The sequence below is a fragment of the Henckelia pumila genome, chromosome 4 (assembly GCF_033568475.1).
Source record: "Henckelia pumila isolate YLH828 chromosome 4, ASM3356847v2, whole genome shotgun sequence".
Classification (NCBI taxonomy): Eukaryota; Viridiplantae; Streptophyta; class Magnoliopsida; order Lamiales; family Gesneriaceae; genus Henckelia; species Henckelia pumila.
Genome location: NC_133123.1, coordinates 11,594,029 through 11,612,261, shown reverse-complemented (window position 1 = coordinate 11,612,261; position 18,233 = coordinate 11,594,029). Strand labels below are relative to the sequence as shown.

General features: G+C 36.3%; 1 protein-coding gene across 1 annotated transcript; it reads left to right on the top strand.

Annotated features, from left to right (window-relative positions):
* The first annotated feature begins 298 nt into the window (after positions 1 to 298).
* LOC140863760 (axial regulator YABBY 1) lies at positions 299 to 4,375 on the top strand. The gene is made up of 7 exons (XM_073267402.1): positions 299 to 667; positions 1,466 to 1,618; positions 2,027 to 2,144; positions 3,176 to 3,224; positions 3,660 to 3,735; positions 3,896 to 3,970; positions 4,172 to 4,375. Exons 1-7 carry the CDS (start codon positions 569 to 571, stop codon positions 4,241 to 4,243), a joined length of 642 nt encoding a protein of 213 aa, XP_073123503.1. The 5' UTR covers positions 299 to 568; the 3' UTR covers positions 4,244 to 4,375.
* The last annotated feature ends 13,858 nt before the right edge of the window (positions 4,376 to 18,233 follow it).

Sequence of the window (18,233 nt, the reverse complement as noted above, 5' to 3'; positions counted from 1 at the left end):
CCCTTTTAAACGAAAAAAAAAACCCTTCAATTTTTTCTTATATATATATTCTCAACTTCAAATTTCGATTTTTTCTCCTTCCAGAGGTCAAAATTAATTTGTTGAATACCTACATACCATGTGTATTATATAATGAGCATATATACTTTGAAACACATGATTATATATATGTTATATGTATAATGCGATGAATGAATATTAAAAAAAAAAAAACACAACTTTTGTAGATGTTTCAAATCATCTACTATATTAGTGGGCACCCCCCCTTTTCAAACACACCTCATTCTTGATTCTCTCAGCTTCTTGTCTACCATAACTCATCCCCAACAAAAAAGTTAAATAAAAAAAACAAAAAAGAAAAAAGGAAAAACAATTCAGAAGATCAGATCCAAGGTGGTTAATCTGTCAATCCCAAACCCCCATATATACATACCTCGATCAGTCAACCTATCAATCAATCAAATCAATCTGAGAGAATCATCAATCCAAAAAAAAAATAGCAAAAAAAAAAAAAAAAAAAAAACATCCTCAGAAAAATTTTAAAAAACCCCAAAAAAATAATAAGAAAATGTCCTCTTCATCTGCTTTTGCACCGGACCACCACCACCTCTCTCCTTCGGAGCAGCTCTGTTACGTCCATTGCAACTATTGTGATACTGTCCTAGCGGTATTATCATCACTTGTTCATGGAACAAGACTATACACTCATGTGAAATAGAGTTCATCACATTCCTTTTTTTTCATATACATATATATAGATATATGTGTAGTGTGTTTTTTTCTGGTTTTGTTTTGATCTTTTCCCAGTTCATTTCTTCTGTTTTGTATTGATTTTTTTTAAGTCTTATTGGTGAGGGAAGGAACCCTTTCAATTTCTTGATCTTCTTAAGTTTTCTGGTAAAAATGATTCCTTTTTTGGGAGGATGTTTTTGTTCTTGTTGTTTGGGTGAAAATCATTTACTCTTTCCCTTGATATTCTTGCAACTTCGGTTGATTGATTTTTTTGAGGGCTTTAGTGTATGTTGTTTTGAGTGAAAACCCTTTCATGTTTTGCTAGATAATCTTGAAAAAAAAAAATGCTTCCTTTTTGTAAAAAGGTTTTTGATTTTGAGCATTCATAGTTTTAACTAAAAACCCTTTAACCCTTCTCCTCATTTTTGCAGAAAAATTCTTTCTTTTTATGAAAAAGATTCAATATTTATGATTCGAGAAAACAAAACCCTTTAATCTTTACCTAATTGCTCTTTTAAAAAAAAATGCTTGGTTTATGTGAAAAGCTTCAAGTACATATGTCTGATTTGTATGACAGTCCTTTCAATCTTTACCTTACTTTTTCTTGGAGATGGTTTCCTTTTTGTAAGAACTTTTGGTACATAAATTTTGACTGATCAAAAACCCTTAATCTTTTCTTCTCATTTCATCCTTTGAAGGTATTGATTATATACAAATTCTTGAATTGTTTTAGGTGAGTGTTCCTTGCACCAGTTTGTTCAAGACTGTGACTGTTAGATGCGGCCATTGCACCAATCTTTTGTCTGTAAACATGCGCGGATTGCTTCTCCCTGCGCCCAATCAGATTCATCTTGGCCATTCATTTTTCTCCCCTCAGAATCTCCTGGTATACAGACACACAAAGTCAGATGATCGATTAGGGTTTCCTCTTCATTTAAAGATTTTTTTTTTTAAAAAAAACTATTTACTTTATTCATTCTTTTTCTCCCCCAAAATCCATCTGGTATGATATATAGCAGCATTAAAATCTGGAGTTCATGCTATGGATTTGTGTATTTGGTAAAAAAAAATGATTTTGTGCTGTATTTTATTGAAAAATCAATTTATATGTAGAAAGGAACATTACTTAATTCTTGTGTTCTGGTCAGTTTTGGGTTCTTGAAATTACAGGAATAAACATAAAAAATTTTAATCTTGATCAGATTGGTTCCTAGTGTTATATTTGATATTTGGTAACATTTTTTTTTTCCAGAAAGTACTCTTGGCTGATTATAGCTTTATTTTTCATATGCAGGAGGAGATTCGTAACTCGCCATCGAATATGTTGAACAATCAGCCAAATCCAAACGAATCGTTTATCGTACCCGTTCGAGGAATCGACGAGCTTCCTAAGCCACCAGCTGCTAATCGACGTAAGATCCTTCACAGTTTCATTCTGTCGTATTATTTTTATCTACTATAAGATTATTATCAGATTTTTAATTAAATTTATAAAGAGTACTACACAAATATTTGAAAATTTAATCCTCTTTGATTTTTTTTTAAAAAAAATAAGTTCTTGCTTTAATTTCAACCTTAATTTGATTCTTTGTGTGTAGAATGTTTTCAATCACTGTCAACTCTAAACTTTATGTTGTACAGTATTTTCTAGCTAAATAAGATCCTAAAACTTCACTATAATGTGTGACTTAAAAAAAACGTATATAATTTTTTTTTTTAAAAATCGAATACAGAAAAGAAAAGGAAGGAAAATGCTTTTTGAAAGTTTACTCTTAAACAGTGATTATACTTTCTTTACACAAACATTGGTAATCAAATGATTTTCCTTTTCCTCTCCTTCAATAAATGCTTCCATATATATCTTATACTTTTAAACCTAATCTATTTTCATTATGAATCAGACCGAATTTTTCGGGTCTAACATTAGTTGCTAATTTTATGGTTTAAGTCACATCATTTTAGACTAATTAAGTATCACAAATATTATTCCAAATTGTGAGTTTTCTGACCAAAATCTTGATGAGATCAGCTTGTATGTTTAAGGTTGCTTAATTTCCAATTCATTTCAAACCCTAACTTTATTTTCCTAATGTTTTTCACCATAATTAAGATGAACATGCATGTTTTTAGTCTTTTTACAGTTCTTTTTTTAAAAAAATAAAAATAAAATCAAAGCAAGCAAGCAAGAAATTTATTAATTTATGTCCCCCGGAAACCAAGAAAGTGTGTGGAAACAGAAAAATCTCAGAAGGAAAAAAAATATACTGAAAAGCAAAATCATTAGATAATGATGAAGCAGTGATGAGGAGAAAAGGAGAGGACACATATATGACAGTAAAAGATATTGAATGCAGAAATATATAATAAAGTCAGCAAAGCTATTTATTAATTAATGTGTCACTTTTTGTTTTATTGTTTGTTTGTTATTTATGTTTATTTTCAGCCCCAGAAAAAAGACAGAGAGTGCCATCTGCTTACAATCGCTTCATCAAGTAAGTGGTTGTAAAATATATAAATAATTTATACACACTTTTTTTTTTCTTTTTTGGGGTCCGCATATGGGAATCATATATACGCATCGTGGATAAAAAACATAAAACTCTTATGAAACGATTTTACGAGTCAAATACATATACATATACACAAATACATAGATATAGTCATATAGATCCCCTATATGGCCCTATCTCTATGTCTAGCTGACCCATGTTTAATTTGTATACATGAAAGTTCTTGCAGCTTTATTTATTAATTTAATAGTGCTTTAACAGCTTCTCTTTAGTAAGCATATGAATTCTTTTAAAGCTAATTCTGACTCCTAAGATTATTATATGTACTCTATGAATGTTATATGGTACTAGCTAGCTAGCTAGAATTTAACAAAGGCACGCAATTAATGTCACTTTTTTTATCACATAATTTTGCAGGGATGAAATCCAACGTATCAAAGCTGGAAACCCTGATATTAGTCACAGGGAAGCCTTTAGTGCTGCAGCAAAGAATGTAAGATCCAAGAAAGAAAAAATTAACACCAAAATGTTATTATCAGCCAAAAATTTTCTGAAAAATTCAATAGAAATATATTCGAGTACGGTTACGGGTTACGCGTACTCGATCATTATAGTTACAATGATTTTGATGAGTTTGTTTTTCTTGTTGTTAGTGGGCACATTTTCCTCACATTCACTTTGGACTTATGCCTGATCAACCTGTGAAGAAACCGTCTGTGTGCCAACAGGTATACTTATATATCTCAAAACCCGACATCTTCATTGACTTTATATATATACAAATTTTGGAAAGCATTTTTTTTTTTTAAAAAAGAAAAGAAATCACCAATCAATTGTTTAAGGCATATTTTATAATATTTTGATGATCTTGAACTCATGATCTTTGTTGCATAATTGATGATTAATTTAATTAGTCGTTAATCTCGTAGGAAGGAGACGATGTTGTCCTGATGAAAGATGGCTTTCTTGCTCCAGCAAATGTGGGTGTTTCTCCCTATTAAGAAAGTTGCAGCTGCTGCTTAATTTTAATTATGTTCCTATGTTATGCGATTAGGGTTCTTAATTAATTAAATTTGGCCTGTATTTCAACGAAAAAGACTTAATGGTTGCGGTGCATGGGAGATGATTTTGCATGCGGTATGAATGTTAACTACTAATCTCTCTTCAAACCCATCTTAAAAATTAATTAACCCAAAGCTCGTTTACTGTTTATAATCTATGTTTTTATATGTCAGCAACTTGCTTTGTCTCATGATTCACCTTTGTTTTCATCTAAAGTTGAGATCGCCAAATTAGTTGTTAGATGCGCAGCCATATATACTACTTATTTTATCGTAATTTAATCCATCGTCTCAAATACATCGTTCGTAGATTTTGCTTTTGTAACATCTTTTTCTTAATCCATCAACTTATATATATAGAAGGGATCATATCTCTACAATCTATTAATAACTGCGATATGATAATATTGTTGTCATGATGTATCAAGATTATATATATATTTCATATAATGTTATTATTAGTGAATACATCCACTATACAATGGATATCGTCTCCAATCTGATCAACTAGTTATTTTCTGCATCATTGTGATGTATTTCAAATCTATGTCAATGTGGAATCATTTCAGATCTTTTTAAATTAAAAATAGTACTCCATAAAATCAAAAATTCTCCAACTCAAACGTAGATAAATTAAAATCTAGTTTTACTATGCATTAATCCTAGAATTAATATATATTAAGCTGTATTCATCAAAATATTTAATATATATATATATATATTGCATATTAAATTTTAAATTATTATTTTAACCCTCTTCCAAACATGCACATTCATGATTAATTTCATGTTAGTTACATCATATGATGAGAAAATATTAATTATCTATTATCAGTTAAATAAAGATAATGAATTGTACAAAAATGGCCGAAATATATATAATATTTGAATGTAATACAAGTGATCACATTCTTGTCTTCGAAAGTAATTTATTGTCTGGAAATTAATCAATGAAACAGGACAGAAGCACTGCATGGAAGTCTTCATTTAAAATCACATATACAGAGCCTTATTAATATTCCATTAATTAAATATAGTATGTTTTTTTCCCCAGTCCCCGCCATATGTAGAAAATAGGATACGTAAATTTTGATGAAGATTTTCATCAAAATCGAGTTAGCCGTTAATTATTACCCTGCAACTTGAGAGAGAACGACCACATGCACCGAATTAAATTAGGATTTGTGTCATTTAATTGGTTAAATATATATTTCAACTCACTACTAAAGGGAAATGTGGATTAAAGTCCTTCAATTTAAAATTTGAATCATATTATTATTAATGTTTGTCGTACAAAATTTGTAGCAACAATTTGTTGTCAAGATCTACCTTGTTTGGTCAAATCACTAAAAAAAATGGATAGTCGACAATGGAATTTCGACAATTATGATTACACTTTACTAAATCCATTTCAAAACAAAAGTAATAGGTGACATATATGTCTTTGGCCAGAAGACAATGTAGACAAACACACACATTTTATTGTTGTCAAACAAAGAGGAAAAAGGGAAAAAAGAATTTACATGATGAGACATTAATTAATTAGTTAGTTGAGGGGCTCTCTTGGTTCTTTTGCACTTTTTCAACATGTTTGTGTATGTATATATATATATATATATATAAAGAGTTTCGATCACATGGGCAACCATCATGTATGGGCAACTACGTGAGCAACAACTGACGTGGCAATCAGCCAATCACTCATTGGATGTACAAGTTTCCACGTTAGCTGTTGTTCACGTAGTTGTCAATGGTGATTGTCCATGTGTCAAAACTATATATATATGTATGTATGTATATGTGTGTGTGTGTGTGTGTGGACGGATCCAAGATTCTATGTTAGGAGGGGTAGTCCTTATACAAAATGACGAAAATATTTATTATTATTATTATTATATATATATATATATATATATATATGTTTATATTTAACTTCCAATAACAAAAATACAATGACAAAAAATAAATATAATATCTAAAGTTAATATTAATATATTACCAAAAGATAAAATTCAATTTTTTTATTAAAAATATACTTGATTAAGTATCAAATCCCATCGTTGTACCTATTAGATCTTATTTCTTTTTATATTTCAGAACTATTTTTTTTATGTCTATAGCCAATAAAGACATGTTAAGCCAGTGACACAAACTTAATTCTCAAATATGTTTTATTTTTATGTATAATCAAAAGAATTAAAGAAGTACTATGTAAACCATCATTCTATAAATTAAGTTTTATTGCATTTTATAAATTTGGATCTTGTTTAATTAATTGCTTGCAAGCTAGTTGCAATGCTTTTTTTTTTTTTTTTGAATGAAAATTTGTTGAGTGCAATAATTGTCCTTATTGGATAGAGCGGTCGAACCATGACACTTGGACTGTTATGCAGTTTAAAATATTTGAGTTGCATCATTATCATCAACTATATATTTTGGTAAAGTGACAAACGTTCGGTCCAACAAAATTTATTCATCGACTTGGACCAAAATAAAAACATATCCACTTGTGTCACCAAAATTTAAAAAATTAATTGATGTTAATTAGAAATTTCAAAAAATTATTAATCTTGGACGTTTGAAAAACAATGAAATTATTGACTACCAAAAGCTGAAAAATCTCACATCTTAAAATCACTTCAAATATATTAAAAATATACCAAGGTATTATGCATGGAAGCCTAGTAAAATAAGAAAATTAAAAAAAATTCTCGCATTTTATTTTTTTAAATAAAAGGCGCTAATTTTTTTAAATAATAAAAAAATAAAAGGTTGTAAGAGGGTTTTAAATAAAGGTGTTAATTAATTTTCAAATAAAAAAACTTAAAAAGTGGTAAAAGAATTTTAAATAAAATGGGTTAAAAGTGTATTGAAAAAATTAAAAGAAGGTTTTAAAATTAAAGATGTAGGTGAGAAGATTCGAACCTTGAATTTAACAAAAGCTGAAGAAGGCTCAACCACTAGACCAAATGAATACACAAAACTTAATGGAGCCAAATAATATATATACCTAAAACAAAAAAACATTATACGATATACTAATAAATTTTTCAAATATTTTCTGCTGGGGTGGGGGGTGGTGTGACCCTCCCGAGCCCTACAATAGTTGATATCCGGCAAGACCGCTCAAAATGTCGTTTTTTCCTGATTTTTGTATCGTTGTACAAGAGAATGCATCCTGAGTCCATTAAAGATTGGCGCAATGCAGCCACGATACTCTCGTGTTTAGCCATCGGGTGGCGTAATATAGACGAACATCGGCCAACGGATCATGCCCCACATCTTCTTGTGGCCCCCCACCTTTGAGCAGTGACAGACGTACCTAACCAATATTATTTTTCGTACTCTCATACATGACACACATTTACATTATTTTAATATTACCATGATTTTATAATAATATGCATGCACGAACTGTTTTGCTTTAGCGAATCAAGTTTGCAGCATGATGGTGAAAGTCATCTAGAGGGAGTGATGGTATAGGTATTGGTGAGAAGAGTAGAAAATGTTTGTTTTTCTGGTTTGTTGTATTGGCGTAGTCCTTGTTTGACTTAAAATCGCACGCAACATCAAACCAATGTTGCAGCTATCGAGAGATTTTCCGTTTTTCCATGCTAGGATTTCTGTCGCCAGGTATTCTACCACATGATTGACAGTCGATCAGCACAGCAACAAAATTTGTGGGGCTTTGTTCTTCTTTCGCATCTTGCTTCTCTTCCTCTTTTGTAGGTTTATCTGGTGAATCGTATCATCTATGTCCTTCGTTGTGCTGCTTCGCCTTTTCTGGTGAATCACAATAGAAACAATGACACTTTTCTCTCTAACATATCCGCGCTTGTATTCGTGATCTCGCATCGCTTCATTTCTCTGACTCGTGGTGAATGTTTGTTGTAATTCATCAAAGTAGTTGTGAGGGTTTCAAAAACAATATATTCACGCTCAATTAGGATCTCATGCACGTCTTCTTGAGGTTCTTGATATGTCAACGGAGGAACTAAGAGATGAAACTAACAATTTTGGATCAAACGTCTTAATTGGTAAAGGATCTTATGGAATAGTGAACTTTGCACATTTAAATAATGGAAAGGAGGTTGATGTCAAGAATCTTGATGTGCCATCTGAGCTCGATTCAAATAATGATTTCTTGACTTAGTTACAATGGTGTCAAGATTAAAGAATGAAAATATTTTTGATTTGGTTGTTATTGTGTCGACTGCAATCCCCATGTCTTAGATCATGAGTTCTCTGCTATAGGGTCTCTTCATTACATCTTACCTGGAAGGAGAGTAGCACAGAGGGCACAACCTGGTCCTATACTTGACTGGATGTAATGAGTAAGAATTGTTGTTGATGTTGCACAAGAGCTTGGAATATTTGCATGAGAAAGCATATCTTTCAATAAATTCAAGGAAATATCAAATCAATCAATGCTCTTCTGTTTGAAGACTACAAAACCAAGATAGACTTTAATATTTCAAATCAGGCTCTGACCTGGCTGCTCATATTTATTTCAACTAGAATTCTTCAAACATCTGGCTATCATGCACTAGTGTAATCTCTCCACATTCATTTTCTATCATTAGGTGATTCTTACATGTAGGCATGCATGGAACATAGTACTTCAATTTCACCTTAAATAATTTCTTCCAATTAAATTTCATATCTACAGCTAAATTTAATTTGTGAAATATAAGTATAGTTCTCCTTTGGTTTCTTTAATATGTTGGTAATAAAATAGTTGACTTGATCACAGTTTGAATCAACTTGATCCAAAATTAGTTGTTGGGGGGTAGATTGTTGTTGTAGATGACAAATGATGTGTCAACTTGATGGTTCTTATTTGATACTTGATTTTTATTTTTCACAGACACACTGGAATACCCTTGTTGAAGTTCAAAAATGACACGTAAAAGTAGTTTATCGCATTTAAACAAACAATATTTCAATTCATACTTGTTATATCTTTTGCATTGGCTCATGCCAATTGTGATGCTTTCCAGTGTGATTTCGGTTTAACAAGATGAGCGCTCCTCCAAGAACTAAATGACTTTCTGATAGTTGATTTGAGTGAATATTCTCTTTAGATATCTTATTGGTCATGCATCTGGTTTAATAAATCCATGTTGTTCTTGTATTGGAAACTGGTGCATTTTTCCCTTGATCCTATGTTTTGTTTATCTTTACATGTCAGAATAGGGAGAGAGAGGACTTTTGAAACGACCCTAACTCTATAATTAATAAATAAATATGCGGAAATTTTTTTTTTTTTTTTATACTTACTAAATAAAATATGTACATATATGCCCATACATATATGCACAGAATAAAAAGTTTTAAAATAAATAAATAAATAAATAAACAACTAAATACTTAAATAAAAATGCATTCTTTCAAATAAATTAAATATCTGAGTCAAATATTTAATTAAAAGTGCTGCATAAATAAAATGTTTAAAATTTGCATGCACTAACAATATTCCATAAAATATTCAAAATTCCCAACCACTGAAAAATAATATAAAATGTAGCATGCTGACAAAAATAAACATGCACGTGACTCAGACATCTATCACGGTCACGGGGTCACTGCATGTCTGCTCATTCATCCTCGCCTCCGGTGGGTACAACATCATCCTCAACGTCCTCACCTGCACCATACCAGTGTAGTGAGCCTAGATGCCCAACATGCTAACATAACAAGGGTTTGAAAATAATTTAAAACAATTAAATACTAATACATACATATCCATGAATGAGCATGCTTAAAAAAATTACATAACATAACTTAACTTAAATAAACTTAAATAATATAATACATAACAATGTTGAGCAAATTAATTTTTCTAACATAGCATGGTTGTATCCGTAGTGTAACCTTAAATCATACATTAAATACTGATCAGCGTGGAAACCAACGTACGTGGCCAGTGACGAATCACCTCTTAAATTGGCAGTAAACTTCCCTTCAATCATATGGGGACGAATCCCCCTTAAATTGTCACACTACTTCAACTTCCAACATAAAATATTTTCTTGCTCAACCTTAAACCTTCAATCTTGCATAAAATAATTTCATGAATGCATGTACTTGAATAAACTCTGTGTCCTTCATTTATATTTAATTTATTTTTCTAATATCATATAGTCATATAAATATTCAAATAACTTTCATGCATAAAATAATTAAATATAAAGTCAGGACACATGCAAATTTCTCATGGTTTGATCCAACTGCTGGCCCTAGACACATTCAAGCCCATTACTTAAATCTGGCCCATTACACTGAGACTGGCCCAAAAATTCCCATGGACTCCCAAGCCCATAAAAATTCACTGGGCTAACTTAATTAAATTATTTAAGCCCAAATAAAATTATTTGGAAGCCCAAATAATTTTCTAATTAATTAATTTGGTCCAAAATCAATTAAACCCATAATTAACTTAAAAATAAAAATACCCGAGCCCGGACCACCAAACCCAGACCCGGACTAACTGACGTGACCCGTGACATTTTAAACCCGACCCGGACCCAAGACCCGACCCGGACCCGTCACTTAAACCCTAAACCCGTGAGCCCCTTATTCCCCCGTACCCGCCGCGAGCAGCAGTCTTCCACGGCTGTTGCCGCCGTGCTCCGGCCACCCAACGGCCAGCTCACCACCACCTACACCTAGAGCTCTCCAAGACGTTTCCAAAAAAACTAAAAACCAGCCCAAACCGATCCCTAACGAAGGAGAACGAAGCAAAACCATCTATCCCTTAATCTGCTCGCGTCCTGCGCGCGACGCCGGACTTCCGACCATTCGGCCGCCCAGCTCCGGCCACCCCTGGCCGGAGCACAACTTGGATTACCTTCCCCTATGTCTTGTGGTTCTAACCCAACTGGAAACAGTCTAAAACACGCCTTATGGACCGAGAACGACCCAATCTCCCAACATCGCTCAACCTGCGCACCCTAGGACCTGTTCTGAACCAGCTCCTCTCCTGGCCATGCATGGCTCGAACCAGGCAAGCCATTCAATCCTAGGGACCCTAAGACATCACCCTAGACGTGGCCAGCAGCCCTGGATCGGTCCCTTCCTTAAAAACATGAGTATGCATCATGAACAAGCCAACACATGCAGAAAAACGTGAATAGTTCATTCAAAATCCAAAGTTTCTTACAAAAATCGAACAGGACAGTACATAATCTGATGCATACACACTCACACATATACCCACTGATATGGTCTTAAAAGTGGAAGAAAACATGCCTTAAACGTGATTAAGAAAAGACGAATGTGTTAGCGGCGAATCCGGGACGACGAGACGAAGAACGATCACACTTGAAGCTTGAACAACCCACGGCTATGGCTTCCCTGGTGTTTGCGTTGAAGGAGGAGAATGGAGAGGGGAGGGAGGCGGCTAGGTTGAGAGAATGGGAAATAAACGTGTGATAGGGGATTCTTGGGTAGACTAGGATTTGATTTGTTTTTAATAAAATAGATAATTAGGAAAAATATATTTTAAAAGCTCCCTAATAAATTTACAAATCTGAACTTAAATCATAAATCCCGAAATATGAATTTAGGGAATTTTTATAAATTAATAAAAGTCATTAAAATGACTCATTTTGGCTAAAAATGAACTTTTATATAAATATAATTATAAAAAAAAGATTTCCTAACTTATAAAGATATTTCCTAACATAATAAATAGCTAAATCCCGAAATTACAAATCAAGGGAATTTTAAAAATATTAAAAAGTCATTATTTTGGCTTAAATCGGGTAAAAACGGACCCCTAAAATAACTCAAATTAAATACTAAAAATTTTGGGGAATAATATCTCAAAATAATATTTTTGGGCTCTAAAAATACTCATAAAATAATTTGGGTAAGAAGTCGTCATCTCGTCCGTCCATTGTCCCGTCTACGCGATTAAATAATGCAATAATTCTAAAATCACAAAAATCACTAATTATGGGTTAAATGCTTAAAAATAACTTAAATCATGCACCAATAATACACATAATATTTAACCCATAAATCTAAAAATTTAAATAAATAATTTCCTAATTATGCATGCGGATTCACGTATTTAAAAATACCGGGTGTTACAATTCTCCCACCCTTAAATTGAATTTCGTCCTCGAAATTAAAGTACTTACCCGAACAACTCCGGGTAGCGAGTCCTCATGTCTGCCTCGGTCTCCCATGTAGCTTCCTCCTCTGAGTGATTCAGCCACTGGACTCTGACCATCGGTATGACCCGCGTCCTAAGCCTCCGCTACTCCCTAGCCAAGATCCGCAATGGCCTCTCCTCATACACTAGATCTGGTGGCAACTGCAAGGGCTCGAAATCCAACACATGCGACGGGTTGGAGACATATCTTCGAAGCATGGATACATGGAAAACGTTGTGCACTGCCGCTAGCCCCGGTGGTAGAGCTAAACGGTAGGCCAACGTGCCAACTCTCTCCAAGATCTCGAATGGCCCTATATATCTCGGATTAAGCTTGCCTCTCCGTCCAAAACGCACTACTCCCTTCATCGGTGACACCTTCAGGAATACGTGATCACCTACAGCGAACTCCAAATCTCGTCGTCTGGCATCTGCATAACTCTTCTGCCGACTCTGAGCAGTCCGCATCCTATCTCGAATCTGAGTCACAATGTCAGCTGTCTGCTGCACAATCTCAGGACCCAGTAAAATCCGCTCACCAACCTCATCCCAATGCACAGGAGATCTGCATCTCCTCCCATACAATGCTGCATAAGGAGCCATACCTATAGACGACTGAAAGATGTTGTTATAGGTAAACTCCACTAATGGCAGTCTAGTCTCCCAAGAGCCCCGAAAATCAATGACACAAGCTCTCAGAAGATCCTCGAGAACCTGGATCACCCTCTCAGACTGACCATCTGTCTGGGGATGAAATGCTGTACTGAACAAAAGCCTCGTCCCCAAAGCTGTGTGCAGACTCTTCCAAAACGCAGATGTGAATCTCGGATCTCTGTCTGACACAATAGACACTGGTATGCCATGCAGTCTAACAATCTCTCTGATGTAAAGCTCTGCATACTGTGTCAAAGTATAAGTAGTCCTCACCGGCAAGAAATGAGCTGACTTGGTGAGTCTATCCACAATCACCCAAATCGCTGTGCAACCTCTGGCACTCCTCGGTAAGCCAACCACAAAGTTCATCGTAATATTCTCCCATTTCCATTCCGGAATAGGAAGAGGTCTAAGAAGTCCTGCTGGACGCTGATGCTCTGCCTTGACTTGCTGACAAGTCAAGCACTCTGACACCACTCTCCCGATGTCACTCTTCATCCCGGGCCACCAATACAATAGCTGCAAGTCTTTGTACATCTTCGTACTTCCGGGGTGAATGGAGTACGGAGATGTGTGAGCCTCTGCTAAAATCTCAGCTCTCAACTGATCGACGTTCGGTACCCACATCCTCCCACGGTACTGAACGATACCATCCTCCACTGTATACAAGAGATTACCTCTAGCCTCATCTCTCTGTCTCCATCGCTGCAACTCCTCATCAGTGGACTGTCCCTCCCTAATCCGATCTCGCAGAACTGGCTGCACCGTCAACACTGACAAGCTCGGTGCACTACCGCTCGGATAACACTCCAAGCCAAATCTCTGAATCTCGCTCTGTAGTGGTAACTGTACGGTCAAACATGATACCACTGACGACTTCCGACTCAAAGCATCGGCCACTACATTAGCTTTACCCGGATGGTAGCTAATGTCACAGTCATAGTCCTTCACCAACTCCAACCATCTGCGTTGTCTCATGTTCAACTCCTTCTGTGTGAAGAAGTACTTGAGACTCTTGTGGTCTGTGAAAATCTTGCACTTCTCGCCATACAGATAGTGCCTCCAGATTTTCAAAGCGAAAACCACTGCTGCTAACTCCAAGTCGTGCGTCGGATAATTCTGCTCATGAATCTTCAGCTGTCTCGGCGCATATGCAATAACCTTACCACACTGCATAAGTACTGCGCCTAAACCTAGTTTAGACGCGTCGGTGTACACCACTAACTCCTCGTGTGGTATTGTCATCGCTAACACTGGTGCTGTAGTGAGTGCTTCCTTCAGCTGATCGAAGCTCCTCTGACAAGCTGAACTCCAGATAAACTTTGCATTCTTCTTGGTCAAGGAAGTCAAGGGTACTGCAATAGAGGAAAAACCCTTGATAAACTTCCTATAATATCCTGCCAAACCCAAGAAACTGCGAATCTCTGAAGCATTCTTCGGAATACCCCAATTCTGCACTGCCTCAAACTTAGACTGATCAACTGCAATCCCATCCTTCGAAATAATGTGGCCAAGAAATGCCACCTGCTCAAGCCAAAACTCGCACTTGCTAAACTTGGCATACAACCGATGCTCCCTCAAAGTCTGCAAGGCCGTCTGAAGATGCTGTCTATGCTCCTCGATGCTCCTAGAATATATCAAAATATCATCAATAAAGACTATGATGAACTGATCTAAATACGGCTGAAAGACTCGGTTCATGAGATCCATGAAAACCGCCGGAGCATTGGTCATCCCAAATGGCATCACTAAGAACTCGTAATGCCCATATCGCGTCCTGAAAGCAGTCTTGGACACATCTGCATCTCTAACACGCAACTGATGATAACCAGATCGCAGGTCGATCTTGGAGAACACCGAAGCTCCCTGCAACTGGTCAAATAAATCCTCTATCCTCGGCAGTGGATACTTGTTCTTCACTGTGACCCTGTTGAGCTCTCGATAATCGATGCACAGTCTCATACTGCCATCCTTCTTCTTCACAAATAACACCGGTGCTCCCCACGGAGAAAAGCTAGGACGAACAAAGCCTTTCTCTAACAACTCCTGAATCTGCTCCTTCAACTCTTTCATCTCGGTAGGAGCAAGTCTGTAAGGTGTCTTAGAGATAGGCACGGTGTCTGGCACTAAGTCGATGCTGAACTCCACCTCTCTCACTGGTGGAATTTCGGCAACATCCTCCGGAAAGTCACGAACCACCTTTATCTCTGATAATGATCTGCTAGATGGCTCTGAAGTCGTGACAATACTCGCTAGAAACCCCTGGCAACCCCGTCTCAACAACTTCCTCGCCTGAATATGAGATATCACCTGAGGAATATCACTGCTCTGAGATGCATGAAAAGTGAACGGGTCGCCCACTGCAGGTCTCACTGACACTGATCTCCGACGAAAATCAATCGAAGCTCCATTGACTGTCAACCAGTCCATACCCAAAATTAGATCAAAACCACTCAAAGGCAAAACTACTACATCTGCTCGAATGGAGTGTCCCTGCAGCTCTAACTCCAGTCCTCGAATAACCTTCGAGGTAGAAATAATCTGCCCTGACGGCATAGTAACATCATACCCACTGTCACTACTCTCAGGTGTGACGCCTACCCGCCTGATAAACTCCAGGGAGATAAACGAATGCGTAGCCCCTGAATCTAGCAACGCAAACGTGGAGTTGCCTCCAACTAGAATTCTCCCTGCACGCAGAAAATTCCCAACAGTTTCATACCATACTAAATTTTCCCCAACGAGTCACTACAAATTCTTAATTCTAATCACAAGTAAAACATGCTTCTTATTCTAACATGCAGTTAAATAACCCAAATAACAAGAATTCCAAATTAAAGACTAAATTTTTAACCAAAGGAAAATTATTAAAATGCTAGGGATAAGATATACCGATGATCAAGGAGGTGTATGGATCTACCTCCTCAGCCTGCATCATAAACACCCTACCAGCGGTGTTCTTCTTCCTGGGGCAGTTAGCTATCTGATGCTCTGGCTCCCTACAGTGGTAGCAAACTCCTGCTCCCAATAGACAAGGTCCCGAATGCAGCTTCTGGCACTTCGGGCAGGTAGGATAAGCTATGGCATTAGGGGCCCCGCCCCTCTGCTGCTGCGGCCTCTGCTGCTGTGGCCTCTGCTGCTGATTCGGGCCCTTAGCCGGCCCTGTATACTGCTTCTTCGCAGGAGGCTGCGAAGATGGTCGCTGGTACCCAGCCTGAAACTGCCTCTTCCCCTGCTGCTCTCTCTGGATCTCTCTCCGACCCTCCTCGGAACGCAAGACTCTACTGACTGCAGACTCATAAGTAAGGACGTCTGCCATACGAACATCATGCCTGATATCAGCCTTCAGGCCCTCCACAAACTATCTCATCTTCTCCTGCGGACTATCAGCAATCAAGGGCACAAAGTGACAGCCCCTCTCGAACAGCCTCACATACTCAACCACGGCCTTGTCCCCCTGACGGAGACTCATAAACTCACGGATCATGCGACTGCGCACATCCTCAGTAAAGTACTTGGCGTAGAAGATACGCCTAAACTCTGCCCAGGTCAGTGTAGGAAGGTGAACTCCCCTGGCTGCACCCTCCCACCAGAGCGCTGCATCACCCCGCAGCATGTACGTTGCACAGTTCACCCTGTCGGTGTCTGTGATCCCCATATAAGCAAAGATGAACTCCAGAGAGCGAATCCATCCCTCCGCCACCAAAGGATCGGTGGTCCCCACAAACTCCTTGGGTCCCTTCTTCTGAAACCTCTCAGCAACGTCCTCCTCGTGGGACAACCTGGGACGAGTAGCCTGCTGCTCTAACAGAGCAGTAATCCCTGCCATCATATTTGCATTGGCCTGCTCCAATGCTGCAATAGGGTTCTGCGGAGGTGGAGGTGGAGGTCCCCCACGTCTGTTAACTGGTCTCGGAGGCATTCTGCACCACCACATATTTATTTACGTAAATCGCCATGCATAACTAAGTTGTTTAAAATTTAATGCTAACTTAAATTCTATAAATTAAATCATGCTATAAACACTTAAAACTTACAGACCGGTAGCGTGGATTTCTGAGCTCGCATAGCAGTAATGACCCCTCCAAGGACCGTGCTCTGATACCAACTGAAACGACCCTAACTCTATAATTAATAAATAAATATGCGGAAATTTTTTTTTTTTTTATACTTACTAAATAAAATATGTACATATATGCCCATACATATATGCACAGAATAAAATTTTTTAAAATAAATAAATAAATAAATAAATAACTAAATACTTAAATAAAAATGCATTCTTTCAAATAAAATAAATATCTGAGTCAAATATTTAATTAAAAGTGTTGCATAAATAAAATGTTTAAAATTTGCATGCACTAACAATATTCCATAAAATATTCAAAATTCCCAACCACTGAAAAATAATATGAAATGTAGCATGCTGACAAAAATAAACATGCACGTGACTCAGACATCTATCACGGTCACGGGGTCACTGCATGTCTGCTCATTCATCCTCGCCTTCGGTGGGTACAACATCATCCTCAACGTCCTCACCTGCACCATACCAGTGTAGTGAGCCTAGAGGCCCAACATGCTAACATATCAAGGGTTTGAAAATAATTTAAAACAATTAAATACTAATACATACATATCCATGAATGATCATGCTTAAAAAAATTACATAACATAACTTAACTTAAATAAACTTAAATAATATAATACATAACAATGTTGAGCAAATTAATTTTTCTAACATAGCATGGTTGTATCCGTAGTGTAACCTTAAATCATACATTAAATACTGATCAGCGTGGAAACCAACGTACGTGGCCGGTGACGAATCACCTCTTAAATTGGCAGTAAACTGCCCTTCAATCATATGGGGACGAATCCCCCTTAAATTGTCACACTACTTCAACTTCCAACATAAAATATTTTATTGCTCAACCTTAAACCTTCAATCTTGCATAAAATAATTTCATGAATGCATGTACTTGAATAAACTGTGTGTCCTTCATTTATATTTAATTTATTTTTCTAATATCATATAGTCATATAAATATTCAAATAACTTTCATGCATAAAATAATTAAATATAAAGTCAGGACACATGCAAATTTCTCATGG

Excerpts from the sequence above, each read along its gene's own strand:
- LOC140863760 (XM_073267402.1), top strand. The coding sequence starts at position 569 with ATGTCCTCTTCATCTGCTTTTGCACCGGACCACCACCACCTCTCTCCT. Across the intron at positions 2,145-3,175 it reads GCCACCAGCTGCTAATCGAC|CCCCAGAAAAAAGACAGAGA; the intron begins GTAAGATCCTTC and ends GTTTATTTTCAG. Across the intron at positions 3,225-3,659 it reads GCTTACAATCGCTTCATCAA|GGATGAAATCCAACGTATCA; the intron begins GTAAGTGGTTGT and ends ATAATTTTGCAG.